Source organism: Crinia signifera, chromosome 4, assembly GCF_055691185.1.
Source record: "Crinia signifera chromosome 4, ASM5569118v1, whole genome shotgun sequence".
NCBI classification, from domain to species: domain Eukaryota; kingdom Metazoa; phylum Chordata; class Amphibia; order Anura; family Myobatrachidae; genus Crinia; species Crinia signifera.
Genome location: NC_139220.1, coordinates 119159968 through 119176835, shown reverse-complemented (window position 1 = coordinate 119176835; position 16868 = coordinate 119159968). Strand labels below are relative to the sequence as shown.

The 16868-nt window shown below is 42.2% G+C and overlaps 1 protein-coding gene across 1 annotated transcript in view; it reads right to left on the bottom strand.

Annotated features, from left to right (window-relative positions):
* The window catches only part of PTPRQ (protein tyrosine phosphatase receptor type Q), a 300600-nt gene that overhangs the window by 124934 nt on the left and 158798 nt on the right, over positions 1–16868 (bottom strand). Inside the window, exons 29-31 of the mRNA XM_083182313.1 lie at positions 5866–6027; positions 5608–5787; positions 2151–2258 (exon numbers count right to left, since the gene is read on the bottom strand). Coding sequence (XP_083038439.1) covers positions 2151–2258; positions 5608–5787; positions 5866–6027 — 450 coding nt within the window. The remainder of the gene's footprint in view (positions 1–2150; positions 2259–5607; positions 5788–5865; positions 6028–16868) is intronic.

Here is a 16868-nt window from a genome sequence, read left to right as displayed (position 1 = left end):
GTTCGTTTAAAATGATGGGTTATCTTTATTCTATGGGTCGTTACGATTCTGGTGATACCAAACTTATATAGTTTTCGTTCTGTTTTACCACTAAAAAAAAAAATCGCAACTTTTACGGTTTTTCTAATTTGCGTTGCGTCGCCATGTTCTGCGGCTTATAACTTTTTTATTTTTCCACCTACGGACCTGGGTGAGGGCTCATTTTTTGCGGGCTGAAGTGTACTTTTTAATTAATTTAATTATGGGATATGGGCGACTTTCTGATCTCTTTTAGTTATTTTTTTTTGGGTACGCGATGCGACCAAAAAACGTAGTTTTGGCGTTTGGAATTATTTTCCGTTTACGCCTTTAACCGTGCGGGATAACTAATGTTATATTTTAATAGATCGGACTTTTAGGAACGCGGCGATACCAAATATGTTTATTTTTTTTATTTTTTATTTATTTTTATTTGTGAAATGGGGAAAGGGGGGTGATTTGAACTTTTAATATTTTTTTATTTTTTTTTTATTTTTAAACTTTATTTTTTTTTTTTTTTTTACTTTTACTACAAGGCCCCCTAGTGTACTTGACCACTAGGGGGCGCGATCGCCTGTACTAGGTTCAGCCATAGAGCTCTATGGCTGAACGTAGTGATTTTATGCACTTCCTATTACATCCTGCCTGAGGCAGGATGTAATAGGTATGCATACACGGCCAGCACAGGGGTCTACATTAGACCCCTGGCTACCATGGCAACCGATCGGCACCCTCCAATCTCGCTGCGGGGGGCCCCGATCGGCGCCGGAGGGGGGCGCCCCCCCTCCGATCAGCTATTTAAGCACTGCGGTCGCTTTGCCCGCGGTGCTTAAAGGGTTAAACGGTCACGATCGGCGAACTCGCCGCTCGTGGCCGTGAGAGCAGGGACCTGGCTGTAATATACAGCCATTACCTGCTCTCTTTCAAGCCAGCTCACTCCGTGAGCTGGCTTGATTCCCCCTCAACCGACATATGACGTAAATGTACGTCATATGTCGGGAAGGGGTTAATTATGATCATGTTCACTGGAGAAGTGTGGACCTTTGCTACAGGCAAATAAATAGTTTTTTTTTCTAAATGTATCAAGTGTGCTGTCAATTGAACCAATATATATGTTGATGATTAATGTGCTGGTAATAATAAACCTGGAGCAGTATTAATAATCAATACAGTTTACTGTATTCATGTAACATTCTAAAGAGTACAATTTAATTGTGAAAAACACAAATTAATAGCGAGGGACTACCTCTAAACAATGAAGGTTACTAATGATTAAAAAGTCGTTCTAAAGTTTTGTGTAGCTGTTATAAGTGAAGAAGCTGAAAGTCTTAAAGTCACGTTCCGTTATTAAGAATGATGTTAAAATGTCATGCAATTTAAATTTAAAGTTAGGTGTTAAACGGTATAATGGTTAGCATTTCTGCTTCACAGCACTGAGGTCATGGGTTCGATCCCCACCATGGCCATAACTGTGCAGAGTTTGTATATTCTCCCTGTGCTTGTGTGGGTTTCCTCCCAAAATTTCAAAAATTTACTGGTAGGTTAATTGACTCCAAACAAATTTAACCCAAGAGTGAGAGAGAGAGAGTGTGTGTGTGCATATGGTAGGGAACATAGATTGTAAGCTCCACTGGGGAACGACTGATGTGAATATTCAATTACTCTCTGTAAAGCGCTGCAGAATATGTGTGCGCTATATAAATAACTGGTAGTAATAATAATAATAATAGTCCCGGTGCTTAATCTTTAGGTACCCTTTTTAGCATTGGTGGCCAGTGGATGGGATTGGATTTTTGGAGGGCGGGGATAGAAAGCCTAGCGAGCAGGGGTCCTGGACTTTTGGACTGTCCTTCTGGTATTTGAGTGCTGGGATTAGTGTAGTGAGCACACTATCCCACGCTGCAATGCCCATTGATGGCAGCCTTACCAGTCTAAGGGAGGCTTTGAATGGCAAGGATGCCACCAATAGACATTGCAGGTACAATCCTGAAAAATGTAATGTATCAAGTGACAACCAATTGCGTCACTGGTTTAAATAACATGACTGCACACCTCTAAGTACAGTATGTCCCACCTCTTAGTATGTCCATATTAGACTGCTGTTTTTTATACTAGCTTTACTATTTACTTACCATCCTCTAGTGTTCGTACAAAAATGTCATTTTCCTCAGACAGGGAGCTCTCGCCTGCTGTGTTTGAGGCTGCAACACGCATCTTGTAAATGGCATACTTTTTTAAGCCTAAAATACATACAATAGCTGCTATTTAGTAGTCTTAAATGAGAACCACAAGTGTACAATGCTGATGTTCTATTTGTTATTATAAAGAGCATTCTCTCATCTCATTCAACTAAAAAATACATCATTTAAAAACAGTTTTTGGAAAACTAGAGGTGAACAAATTATTGTATCAAGCTCAGTACCAACAATTAGTAATTTCCAGCAAGACCCAACCAATTGCCAGTGTAGTCATTAATCTGTACATTATTATGCCTGCACAAGCTGTATTTACAATATATATTTATATCAAGAGGCAGGCCCAAGCACTTTCAATGATTAGGGAAACCAATGTGGTGGCTGGCCACACCCCTAAACATGGGCCCCTACCACCATTCCCATTGTGGGATCCTTCATGCCATGGTCCGACACTGGACCTGCATGGTTTTACTAACTGGGGGAAACTACGATTCCCAAACACTAAGAAGCATGTATTGTATTATTGAACATTTTGTAAAATATATATTTCACAAATTTAATTACAAAAAATGTTTTTATTACAAATATTATTTTTTTAAATCTTTTTCTGAATTTCGGGTTATACAATGCCCTAGTCAGTGAATTGTAAATGTGGAAGCATTTATTCCTTGTCTGTGTCGACAAACTGTGTCTTTTCATTTCACTTTTACAACTGACACCATGCTAGCTCCCAGGCCCAGCGACAGGGGAATACAAAGGGTATACCTGTGCCAGGCCTAAGATTTGGAGAGGCCTCAGTCTGGATGGTCCCAAAATCAATGTTCTTAGGGGTTGTGGTGTCAACAGTCTACATTTGAAATATAGAATGCAACAGTAAGCAAAACAGACAGTCATGGCTAACTACACCCCCCCCCCTCTCCCGGTTGTCCCGGTCTCCCCCATCTGTTGATGTGCATGCACAATAATTTCCATTATTAATCATACATGCTGGCCCTTCTCTGTCTCTGTCCTAGTCCTACCAACACTGCCAACCAATAGGGGCAGGAGAAAGCAATCTGGGCATGAGTAAGCAGGGGGGGGGGGCAGACTGGTCTGTGACCAAACGAGCAGCAGCAACAACACTGTATGCTGTAGACCCGCCATGTGAGAGGGGGGGTGGGAGGACTGCCGTTCCGTGGGCAGTGTCTGGGGCTGCAAATTCACGGCCTTGCAAGTCCCCCAGACGCTGCCCACCGAACGCCGGTCTTCCCGCCCCCGCCCCCCTCACATGGCGGATTTGTCCGCACAGCCTGTGAATGGATGTTTAACATAAACATCCATTCGCAGCCTATGTGGAAACACCGACATCATTCCATGAAACGCTGGGCGTTCCCATGGGCGTGACTACCTCCAGCTGCCCCACTTCCCCCGCTTACAGTGTTGGGTGCGTGCGCCCCACAAACACCCTGTTCCCAGCTTATGGACATGCACAGAAATGCAAATGCGCACTTCACAACCATCAAGCTTGCATACAAATTCGAACTCGAGCGAAGGGACCAGAACAACCCACTACATGTATGGTAAGTCTTTTTTAGTTTACGTAATTTCCATTATATTTTATATGCCTAGGTTCTGTGCTTTTTTAATAAAATGGATGTGTGGGTGCAGGAGTGGAGGATGGTGGGTGCCAAGGGTGGTGTGGGGCGCCCTTAGAGACATCAGTGTACCAGTCCCCATGATTTCATTACCAGCCCTGCTAACTCCCAAGGGAAAATTGCAGTAATAGCTGGAAATCCGCAGGTTTCCTGCTCATGATCCCTGTACAAGAGACCATACTTGTGTCATCATCTTTCTCACTTTTATAGCTAAGCTGCACAAGTTTGAAGTAAGCTTTTCCCCTGTGCAGGCATTTGTCATCGTGTGATAAAAGTTCACTACATTATTCCATATGTGGATTAAATAGATCAAAAAAGCTTCTCTTCCTCACTCCCACTGCTGTCAACAGGTTTTATATATATAATAAAGGAGAACTCTTCAATTTCTTTCTCTCCTAAATAAAAGATTTAAAAATATAATCTGCTTTATATGAAAATGCTACCAGTAATATTCACATAAATATGTTCAAAGGGTTTCAGGCACTTCATAGAACATTAAATATTTTACATAAGATTTATGGGGAAAAGATTTTCTCAGTGCATTCTAGATTTTCTCTATATAAGCAATATTACACAGTCACTAATAGTATTCCTTTTTATTTAGCACAATTATTTTATAACTGATATTACTATATACTGTAACATGCTATTCCAGAATCAGACATATTACAAGCATATAGGGGCCCTTACAAACTTTTGCCTTGGAGCCTATAATATATCTAGTTATGCCCCTGAATCTGCTCATTTTAATGTGGCAAAAAGTGAACGGAAAAGCATTATAATGTTAGTGATAATAAAGAAAGTCATGTATGATCCACAACCATTCGGTACAGTGGTGGAACTTGTGAGCAGTTGGCCGATGTGCAAAAATTAGAATTTGGGCCCCCAACTTCGACCCCAATCCAAGTTCACAATAAGCCATACAGCAGTAGGTGATAGGGAGAGGCATAGGTTGACAGCATAAGACATGGGGAGGTAGTGGTTGACAGACAGACAGAGGGTGACAATAGAAGGCATGGAGAAGTGGGTGGAAGGGGCAGCAGTGGGCCCCTTAATCTTCAGGGGCCCCTGTTCAATGCACCTGCTGCACCAATAGAAATTCCACTTCAGATTCAGTATATTGGCAGTGGTGTGTAATTAAAGCATAATAACTTGGCTAATAATGTGCCAAATTCTACTGACTGTAGATCACATGTAATTTTCCTTATCATAAAGGCAATATGCAGTACCAACACTGGACACACAGTCTAGTTAATAAAATGAGCCTTAAATCTTTATCACCTAGATTCTTCATGGATTAAGTGTCATTAATAATATTGACGTTCATATGGAATATTATCAACTGAAGTATATTTTTATCTGTGTGTTTTAAATGTCGTAAACACATGTTAATACTGTCACAAGACAACCTTTGGGGGGGGGGGGGGAATAGAATCCTCCAGATAAAAGCCTATGCTATTGCAGGAGGAAAATACCGATCCACACAGATAGCGTCAGAAATGAAACCATTACACCAATGCTATTATGCAGCATTGATATTCACTGTGCCCCCACTCTGACTATACTGCCTCTTCTTGTGGGATAAATATAGTCCTTGACCATCCCAGGACCCTCTTGTCTAGTAATTACTGACTACCATAGATGATATGTTAGTGCAATGTTTTATTATTCTTTTAAATTGTTTGGCATTCATTTTTTATTGTGTTATAATTATGTCACTAAAACACACAACAGCACAATAATTCTACATGAGGTGGCACCTGTTATGAGGATACTTGTGTTGCTTGTTATCCTCTGAAAAGCTTCTCTTGTGTAGAAATCCATTGCATAGACTATATAGTGAGTTATCATCCCATTGGGCTCTAGAGGTGGGTCCCAAAAGACCAAGACAGATGTCGAACTGATGTTCTCATAACTTATGTTATTCACTGAGCTGGGAACTAGAGATAAAGATATGAAAATGTTAAACCATACTTGGCAGTTAAAGGTTTTACTAGCCCTTAGTGACCAAATATTACCTTGCTCATTAGTCCTTATGACAATATCTGTTGGTGGTCCTTCTCCAACCGTAGTAAAAGCAGACACACTGATTGTATAGTTAGTAAAAGGTGCAAGCTTCTCAATGGTGTAAGACAGCTGTTCGGCCTCAATGTCAATTCCATACTGCACGTTCTCAGCAGCTAAAAAGAGCAAAGAAAAGATATATAGCTTACACTATGTTTATTGAAGAAGACAAAAAATTGGAGTGCCAACGTTGCTGCGAGAGGTGTGCAAAATAACCGCTAAAAATGCCAGCGCCACTCCCAGCGGCTGTTCTTTTATTGGCACAATATTTAAATCAACTTCAATTAATTGACTTTAGATCATTTGCCGGCAATAACTAAAGTGATTCATTTTCCTTGACTATGACCCTGGCATTTTAATTGTTTTGTTTTCATAAATCAGAACAGTAAAGAGTTTTTGCGTGTACAGTATTTTATATACGGTTCTCATTTAGTAATTGTTTCTTCTAACTCATAATTTCCTGAAATTTTTTAAGCAAAAAGAAAAATGTCATATTTGACGTTGCATTCTTATGATAGCTAGCTAATATCCCATACTTCAAATATTGCGTAGGTTCTCATTACTACTGTTTTGAGAAGGGTTAGATCTGTAATATCACGGGGGAAATAATCAAAGCTTGTTGAGTGATAAAGTATCATCAGTATGAAAAAAATGTAATTGAGAAGATTGGTCCTCTCTGCTGTATCTCTCTCCGAACTTTAATACATTTTCCCCCAAGATATGATTAAAAAAAAAAAAATCAGTTAACTGAAAATGAAAGAAAATGGCATTTTTTTAATGCTTGCAAAAATAATAATTATAGCAGAAGACTATACTCTCCTGGTCACCGCGATAATATCCTAATCAGGACGTTACACTCAACAGAACAAGAGCAGTAGCTAAAGTAAGTATATTGTGAGCAAAGGAAAACTTAACTTGATGAGTGAAATTTAATAGGATGAGAGAATCAGACAGTGAGAGATTTGGTAAGAAATCTCCAGGTTTTTTTAAAGCGCCAATCATTTACACTGCAAAATCAAACTGGTTTTGCAGTGTAAATGATTGCGGCTTTAAAAAAAATGGAGATTTCTAACCAAATCTCTCACTTTCTGATTCTCTCATCCTATTAAATTTCACGCAAAGTGTTGTCCTTTTACTGTATCATCCTATCAAATGATGTCAGCAGTTAGTGATTAATGTAACATTAGCATTTTTCTCTCCTTTGATCAATAGAATAAACAAGCATGAAATGTATAAATTGACAGTGACAAGTGGCTGTGCTTGGATATTATTGTCAGCAGAAAAAGCAATCACAAGCAGAGTTAATTTCAATGTGGATGGATGCAGTACCATACACGGCTCCCATGCATGTGCCAGTGTTTGGGCTCACTGACAGCAGGTGAGTAAATAAAGCCGTATGGTTCTGTCTCACACATACACACAAACTACTAATAGCTCCAACACATTTCTCTACTTTCTAGGCACTACACTCTTTCCAAGCCTTTGTCTACGTAGATGGCTCCCACCCCTTGCAAAGTGTTTATTCTGCTATGATTTTGCTAGAGATATCTAAAAGCAGATTGTCAGACAGATGGGTGTGGTAACAAAAACCCAAAATTTGGGTGTACTCAAGACATTCTGAGTACTGTGCTTTGAGGTTCTACATTAGGAGCCACAAACTTTGCCCTCTAGGGTATACTTGGTGCCGGAGATAGGGGGCTGATAACATGTGTCACAATGGCGCGATTCATCGCAAGTCACACCATCCGCCTTTACTTGGGAATTAGCCAGGATTGAGGAGGCCAGTCTACACTCTCAGGAGCCTGGGATAGCTCTATGAAGTGTGAGAGCATCCTGGACATTACAGGGCAGTAAGGGAGTACAACTGCCATGCAGCCCACCAAAACCACATATGTATACACAAACTGTTCACCTGTTGGGTGGTACATAAGTGCACTTATTTCATATTACCCCATGACATTGGCAATAAAACAATAGAAGGGGACAATTTTTTTTTAAGCAGCAATCAATTAAATGGCAAAACCAACCTGGTTGGGCCATGTAAAAGATTGCCTCTTTAACCCCTTCCTGACACAGCATGTTTTTGCCTTCCTGACAGAGCCCTTTTTTTCAAATCTGACATGCATCACTTAAGTGGGGATAACTTTTTTTTGCTTTTACTTATCCCAGTGATTTTGAGATTGTTTTCTCGTGACACATTGTACTTCAAATTAGTGGTAAATTTGGGTCGATACAGTCTGTGTTTTTTTGTGAAAAATACCAAAATGTCGTAAAAAAATGGAAAATTTAGCAATTTGCAAAATGTTAAATTTTCTGCTTGTGAGACAAATAATCATACCACTCAAAATAGTTAATAACTAACATAGACCATATATCTACTTTATGTTTCCATCATTATTTCAATTTCCTTTTAATTTTTTTGGACACTAGGAGGCTTACAATATGAATAGCAAATTCTCAAATTTTCAAGAAAATTTCAAACACTGATTTTTTTAGGGACCAGTTCAGTTCTGATGTGACTTTGAGGGACTTGTATGTGAGACATCCCCATAAATGATGCCATTTCAAAAACTGCACCCCTCACAGTATTCAAAACAGCATTTTGGAAGTTTGTTAACCCTTTAGGTGTTTCACAGGAATTAAAACAAAGTGTAGGTGAGATTTCAAAATTTCATTTTTTTTGCAGATTTGCAATTTTAATACATTTTTCTAAGGAACACAATAGATTTTACTAGAGAAATGTGACTAAAAATTGATTCCCCCAATTCTTTTGTTTTCATAAATATCCTATATGTGGCCCTAGTGTGCACGTTGACCAAACCACAGGCTTCATAATAGAAGGAGCACCTACTTGATTTTGGAGCCTCCTTTTTATGAGATTATTTTTTAGGCACCATGTAGGTTTCTAGGCACCATAAGATGCTAAAATTTAGGAACCCCCCCACAAGTGACCCCATTTTGCAAACTACACCCCTCAGGGAATTCATCTAGGGGTATAGTGTACATTTCAAACCCCCAGGGGTTTCACCAATTGTGGTACAACTGGGCAGTGAAAATGAAAAATTACATTTTTTACACAAAAATGCAGTTCTGGCTCAAAAATTTTCATTTTCACAAGGAATGAAGGAGACAAAGCACCCCAAAATCTGTGCCCCAATTTCTCCCGAGTACGGCAATGCCTCACATGTGACCAAAAAATACCATTTGGGTGCATGGCAGGACTCAGAAAGGAAGGAGTGATTTTTGGATTTTGCAGCTCAGATTCTGGTGGAATGTTGGTGGGTGCTATGTCGCATTAGCAAGACCCCCCAAGCACCAATACAGTGGAACCCCCCCACAAGTGACCCCATTTTGCAAACTACACCCCTCAGGGAATTCATCTAGGGGTATAGTGTACATTTCAAACCCCCAGGGGTTTCACCAATTTTGATACAACTGGGCAGTGAAAATGAAAAATTACATTTTTTTACACAAAAATGCAGTTCTGGCTCAAAATTTTTCATTTTCAGAAGGTATGAAGGAGAAAAAGCACCCCAAAATCTGTGCCCCAATTTCTCCCGAGTACGGCAATGCCTCACATGTGACCAAAAAATACCATTTGGGTGCATGGCAGGACTCAGAAGGGAAGGAGTGATTTTTGGATTTTGCAGCTCAGATTCTGGTGGAATGTTGGTGGGTGCTATGTCGCATTAGCAAGACCCCCCAAGCACCAATACAGTGGAACCCCCCCACAAGTGACCCCATTTTGCAAACTACACCCCTCAGGGAATTCATCTAGGGGTATAGTGTACATTTCAAACCCCCAGGGGTTTCACCAATTTTGATACAACTGGGCTGTGCAAATGAAAAATTACATTTTTTACACAAAAATGCAGTTCTGGCTCAACATTTTTCATTTTCACAAGGAATGAAGGAGACAAAGCACCCCAAAATCTGTGCCCCAATTTCTCCCCAGTACGGCAATGCCTCACATGTGACCAAAAAATACCATTTGGGTGCATGGCAGGACTCAGAAGGGAAGGAGTGATTTTTGGATTTTGCAGCTCAGATTCTGGTGGAATGTTGGTGGGTGCTATGTCGCATTAGCAAGACCCCCCAAGCACCAATACAGTGGAACCCCCCCACAAGTGACCCCATTTTGCAAACTACACCTCTCAGGGAATTCATCTAGGGGTATAGTGTACATTTCAAACCCCCAGGGGTTTCACCAATTTTGATACAACTGGGCTGTGCAAATGAAAAATTACATTTTTTACACAAAAATGCAGTTCTGGCTCAAAATTTTTCATTTTCACAAGGAATGAAGGAGACAAAGCACCCCAAAATCTGTGCCCCAATTTCTCCCCAGTACGGCAATGCCTCACATGTGACCAAAAAATACCATTTGGGTGCATGGCAGGACTCAGAAGGGAAGGAGTGATTTTTGGATTTTGCAGCTCAGATTCTGGTGGAATGTTGGTGGGTGCTATGTCGCATTAGCAAGACCCCCAAAGCACCAATACAGTGGAACCCCCCCACAAGTGACCCCATTTTGCAAACTACACCCCTCAGGGAATTCATCTAGGGGTATAGTGTACATTTCAAACCCCCAGGGGTTTCACCAATTTTGATACAACTGGGCAGTGAAAATGAAAAATTACATTTTTTTACACAAAAATGCAGTTCTGGCTCAAAATTTTTCATTTTCAGAAGGTATGAAGGAGAAAAAGCACCCCAAAATCTGTGCCCCAATTTCTCCCGAGTACGGCAATGCCTCACATGTGACCAAAAAATACCATTTGGGTGCATGGCAGGACTCAGAAGGGAAGGAGTGATTTTTGGATTTTGCAGCTCAGATTCTGGTGGAATGTTGGTGGGTGCTATGTCGCATTAGCAAGACCCCCCAAGCACCAATACAGTGGAACCCCCCCACAAGTGACCCCATTTTGCAAACTACACCCCTCAGGGAATTCATCTAGGGGTATAGTGTACATTTCAAACCCCCAGGGGTTTCACCAATTTTGATACAACTGGGCTGTGCAAATGAAAAATTACATTTTTTACACAAAAATGCAGTTCTGGCTCAAAATTTTTCATTTTCACAAGGAATGAAGGAGACAAAGCACCCCAAAATCTGTGCCCCAATTTCTCCCCAGTACGGCAATGCCTCACATGTGACCAAAAAATACCATTTGGGTGCATGGCAGGACTCAGAAGGGAAGGAGTGATTTTTGGATTTTGCAGCTCAGATTCTGGTGGAATGTTGGTGGGTGCTATGTCGCATTAGCAAGACCCCCAAAGCACCAATACAGTGGAACCCCCCCCACAAGTGACCCCATTTTGCAAACTACACCCCTCAGGGAATTCATCTAGGGGTATAGTGTACATTTCAAACCCCCAGGGGTTTCACCAATTTTGATACAACTGGGCAGTGAAAATGAAAAATTACATTTTTTTACACAAAAATGCAGTTCTGGCTCAAAATTTTTCATTTTCAGAAGGTATGAAGGAGAAAAAGCACCCCAAAATCTGTGCCCCAATTTCTCTCGAGTACGGCAATGCCTCACATGTGACCAAAAAATACCATTTGGGTGCATGGCAGGACTCAGAAGGGAAGGAGTGATTTTTGGATTTTGCAGCTCAGATTCTAGTGGAATGTTGGTGGGTGCTATGTCGCATTAGCAAGACCCCCCAAGCACCAATACAGTGGAACCCCCCCACAAGTGACCCCATTTTGCAAACTACACCCCTCAGGGAATTCATCTAGGGGTATAGTGTACATTTCAAACCCCCAGGGGTTTCACCAATTTTGATACAACTGGGCTGTGCAAATGAAAAATTACATTTTTTACACAAAAATGCAGTTCTGGCTCAAAATTTTTCATTTTCACAAGGAATGAAGGAGACAAAGCACCCCAAAATCTGTGCCCCAATTTCTCCCCAGTACGGCAATGCCTCACATGTGACCAAAAAATACCATTTGGGTGCATGGCAGGACTCAGAAGGGAAGGAGTGATTTTTGGATTTTGCGGCTCAGATTCTTGTGGAATGTTGGTGGGTGCTATGTCGCATTAGCAAGACCCCCCAAGCACCAATACAGTGGAACCCTCCCACAAGTGACCCCATTTTGCAAACTACACCCCTCAGGGAATTCATCTAGGGGTATAGTGTACATTTCAAACCCCCAGGGGTTTCACCAATTTTGATACAACTGGGCAGTGAAAATGAAAAATTACATTTTTTTACACAAAAATGCAGTTCTGGCTCAAAATTTTTCATTTTCAGAAGGTATGAAGGAGAAAAAGCACCCCAAAATCTGTGCCCCAATTTCTCCCGAGTACGGCAATGCCTCATGTGTGACCAAAAAGTGGCAGGACTCAGAAGGGAAGGAGTGATATTTGGATTTTGCAGCACAAATTCTGGTGGAATGTTGGTGGGTGCTATGTCGCATTAGCAAGACCCCCAAAGCACCAATACAGTGGAACCCCCCCACAAGTGACCCCATTTTGCAAACTACACCCCTCAGGGAATTCATCTAGGGGTATAGTGTACATTTAAAACCCCCAGGGGTTTCACCAATTTTGATACAACTGGGCAGTGAAAATGAAAAATTAAATTTTTTTACACAAAAATGCAGTTCTGGCTCAAAATTTTTCATTTTCAGATGGTATGAAGGAGAAAAAGCACCCCAAAATCTGTGCCCCAATTTCTCCCGAGTACGGCAATGCCTCACATGTGACCAAAAAATACCAGTTGGGTGCATGGCAGGACTCATGAAGGGAAGGAGTGATTTTTGGATTTTGCGGCTCAGATTCTGGTGGAATGAATGGTGGGTGCTATGTGGCATTAGCAAGACCCCCGAAGCACGGTGAAATTATGAACCTAATAATCCATAGATGTGTGGTATATTTTAAAACACTCCTTTATACATAGGCCGGGTTTGTCGGGGCAAGTGTCACACTGGAAAATAGTTTGCTTTCTTATTCCCTTTTTATAGCAAACTTTGCACCTTTTTTGTGTCCTGCCCTTTTTTCCAGTGGAGGGGATTTCATCAGGAAATTGCTGCCCTGGTACAATACGGGGGCCAGTACTAGAAGTACTGGGGCCCTCTGCCTGCTGGTTCCCAAATATTAGGCCCTTTATGACTTCCTCTTGAAAGTGCATAAATGTCCCCCCCTCTGGCCGGTAGAACGGAATAGCACGTAAGCGTTATACAGTGCCATCTGGATGATATACACGGCCAGCTTCTTGTACCAGATTTTTGTTTTCTGCAGGGCACTGTACGGCTTCAGTACCTGATCTGAAAGATCCACTCCGCCCATGTACCTATTGTAATCCAGGATACAATTAGGTTTTGAGGTGTGGGTACTGGTACCTCGTACAGGGACGGAGGTGGTACTGTCTCCGTGAATTGTTGTCAGTATAAGGACATCCCTCTTGTCCTTATATTTGACCAACAACATATTTTCGGTGCATATTCCCCTGCTTTCACCCCTTCTCATTACTTGGGCAGTGTGCGTTTTTGGGAGGCCTCTTTGGTTCTTGCGCACAGTACCGCAAGCTGCTGTACCTCTTGAACCAAGGGCCTTAAACAGGGGGATGCTAGTGTAAAAGTTATCCACATAGAGGTGATAACCTTTATCCAGGAAGGGGTGCACTAAATCCCAGACAATTTTTCCACTAACACCTACGAGGGAGGGGGGGCATTCTGGCGGTTCAATTCTTGAATCCTTCCCTTCATATACCCTAAACATGTGGGTGTACCCTGAGGTGCTTTCACACAGCTTATACATTTTTATGCCATACCTTGCCCTCTTACTGGGAAGGTACTGGCGGAATTTAACCCTTCCTTTAAAATGTATAAGGGACTCGTCAATACAAATAAATTTTTCAGGGATGTACATCTCTGCAAATTTGGCACTGAAATGATCAATGACCGGCCTGACTTTGAATAGCCGGTCAAAGGTGGGATCATCTCTGGGTGGGCACTGTGCATTATCGTTGTAATGCAAAAATTTAAGGATTATCTCAAAACGAGCCCGAGTCATGGCCATACGGTAAAATGGGGTGCTGTACAGAACATCTGTACTCCAATATTGCCTAATTTCTGGCTTTTTTACTATGCCCATATGAAACACCAGACCCCAAAACGTCATCATCTCTACTGCATCTACAGGGGTCCACCTAGCAAATGATGACGTGGGGTTTTGAGCAATAAACTGCTGGGCATATAAATTAGTTTGGTCCACCATTAAATTTATAAAATCATCAGAGAAAAATAATTTGAAAAAGTCAATTTCTCTGAGACCTGTGGAATCAAATTGGATTCCTGGCATGGCCAAAAACTCAGGAACCTGGGGCTCAAAATTGTCTGGTGGTGGGGTCCATACGAGATCAATTATTGGGGGGGGTCTCAGCTGCTCTACGGGGGCGTCTTTGAGGGGGTCCCTCATCACTAGAGGAGGAAGAGGAGCTTAAGATGAATCCTTCAAATTCCCCGCTTGCCTCACTGGCTGTGTCAGAGTCAGAGGCAAGCATGGCATATGCCTCCTCCGCTGAATACATTCTTCTGGATGACTGGGATGACATTTGGGATGACATTTGGGATGCCATTTTTATTTTTGTGTTTCTGGTAGTGAAATGTTTCAACACGTGTATAGTGTAGGGGGGATACAAACTTTATTTCAACCCGGGGGGGTATGTAGTGTGTAGTGTGTAGTGTGTATGTAGTGCAGAAAAAAAAAAAAAAAGGTCCTGCGCCAAAAATTGAGCACAGATGTTGGTCAGTAACGTCCGTCACTGAACAGCGCTCAAAGGCAACAGGAATTTGATCAAAAAAAAAAAAAAAAAAAAGGATCAACCCTGTGCCGAAAAAGCTGATCAATGATGTACGTCACTGATCAGCGCACAGTGGCCACAGGACACCCACAAAATCACAGTGTGTGTAAAAAAAAAATTAAAAAAAGACCCCACAGCACCCTCAAAAAAAAAAAAAGGTGATCACTGATGCGACACTGATTACCAGTGAGGGGCAGCAGGTGCACAACCTTTGGTGCAACTGACAGTGCAACTGGCAGCAACTGACAGGTATATATAAAAAAAAAAAACCCCTGCACCCCCAAAAAGTTGCTGATCAGCACAGATATACTGATCAGCACAAAAGGGGGGGTAGCAGACACAAAATATAGCACTCTCTATCACTCTCTGTCACTATCTCTCTCTATCTCTCTATCTCTCACTATCTATCACTCTATGACACTGCAGCAGCAGCACTGACAGTTATATATATAAAAAAAACCCTGCACCCCCAAAAAGGGGGGGTAGCAGACACAAAATATAGCACTCTCTATCACTCTCTGTCACTATCTCTCTCTATCTCTCTATCTCTCACTATCTATCACTATTTATCACTATTTATCACTCTATGACACTGCAGCAGCAGCACTGACAGTTATATATATATAAAAAAAAACCTGCACCCCCAAAAAGGGGGGGTAGCAGACACAAAATATAGCACTCTCTATCACTATCTCTCTATCTCTCTATCTCTCACTATCTATCACTATCTATCACTCTATGACACTGCAGCAGCAGCACTGACAGTTATATATATAAAAAAAAACCCTGCACCCCCAAAAGGGGGGGGTAGCAGACACAAAATATAGCACTCTCTGTCACTATCTCTCTATCTCTCTCTATCTCTCTCTATCTCTCTATCTCTCTATCTCTCTATCACACTGCAGCAGCAGCAGGAAGTCACAAGAAGTCAGATCCAGGAAGCATCCAGCACGCTACAAGCAGTGATCAGGTGATCAGGTAAGGTATTTGCAAGGATCAGGTAAGTATTTGCAAGGATCAGGTCAGTATCACGGCAGATAGGCACGGTGACCGCTCTGCACGCAATTCCAGACCGGAATGGCGTCTGCAGCGCAGTCACCGTTAGTTTAAATGTCGCGCCTTGGCTGTGATTGGCTGTCGGTCCGACGGACCAATCACAGCCTTGGGGGCAGGTGGGGTGAGGTGTCGTCGTCACCGATGACCCCCTCATGCCCCCTGACGCCCGGCGGTGATTGACACCTGTGTTACCGAGCGTCTGATTCGCTGGTAACACAGGAAAACGCTGTGAATGGCTGTTCACACTGAACAGCCAATCACAGCGATCGCCGACGGGGGGGCGGCATCGCAGCCCCCCCTGGGCATGCAGGGACATGTCTGCTGTCAGGGACAGCAGACATCGTCCCTCTGTCACTGCGTCTCTAGACGCAGTGACACTTTAAAGTCATGACGTACATTTATGCCATGTGTCGGGAAGTACATCCCGACCATGACGTAAATGTACGTCAAATGTCGGGAAGGGGTTAAAAAATGGGAGCACTCTCCCATAATATCTCACTTTCTTATTCTCACACCTAATTGCATTTGGCCCAGGATATTCAAACTATGGATACAAATGTGATCAAAATGGTTTAGGTTATAGGCAAGCTTTGATTTTACAAGAATGTGTCATTAACTGAGAAATATCAATATAGTGACAGCAGAGTTATTTGCATACATTTAGCAGACTTACTGAATGGTTCGATAAGATGCATTTGGTTATAATCCACAGCAAATGAAGGAACAGAATCAATATTTGCTGACACTATGGGCAGTATTCAATGAAAAAGTTCTCCGTGCATGGAGAGCGTTTTATTTCGCTCTCCATGCACTCTCCGTGTTCCGGAGGGCTCGCTGCCACTCCTGCTCCCTCTATTCAATGTGGTTAAGACTCGCCGCCACTCGCGGCGAGTCTTAACCCCTGCAGGGAGCAGGGAGCTTTCAGGGAGCCGGAAGCAGCCAGAGAGATTAAAGTCTCCCTGGCTGCTCCAGAGGACTGTGGAGGGGAGGGGGGCTCTCCAGGACCCAGGCTGCACCCCCCTATAGCCAGCGGGGGACCCAGTATTCACTGCACCGTTCGTGCATAGTTACGTTCGAGTAAAGT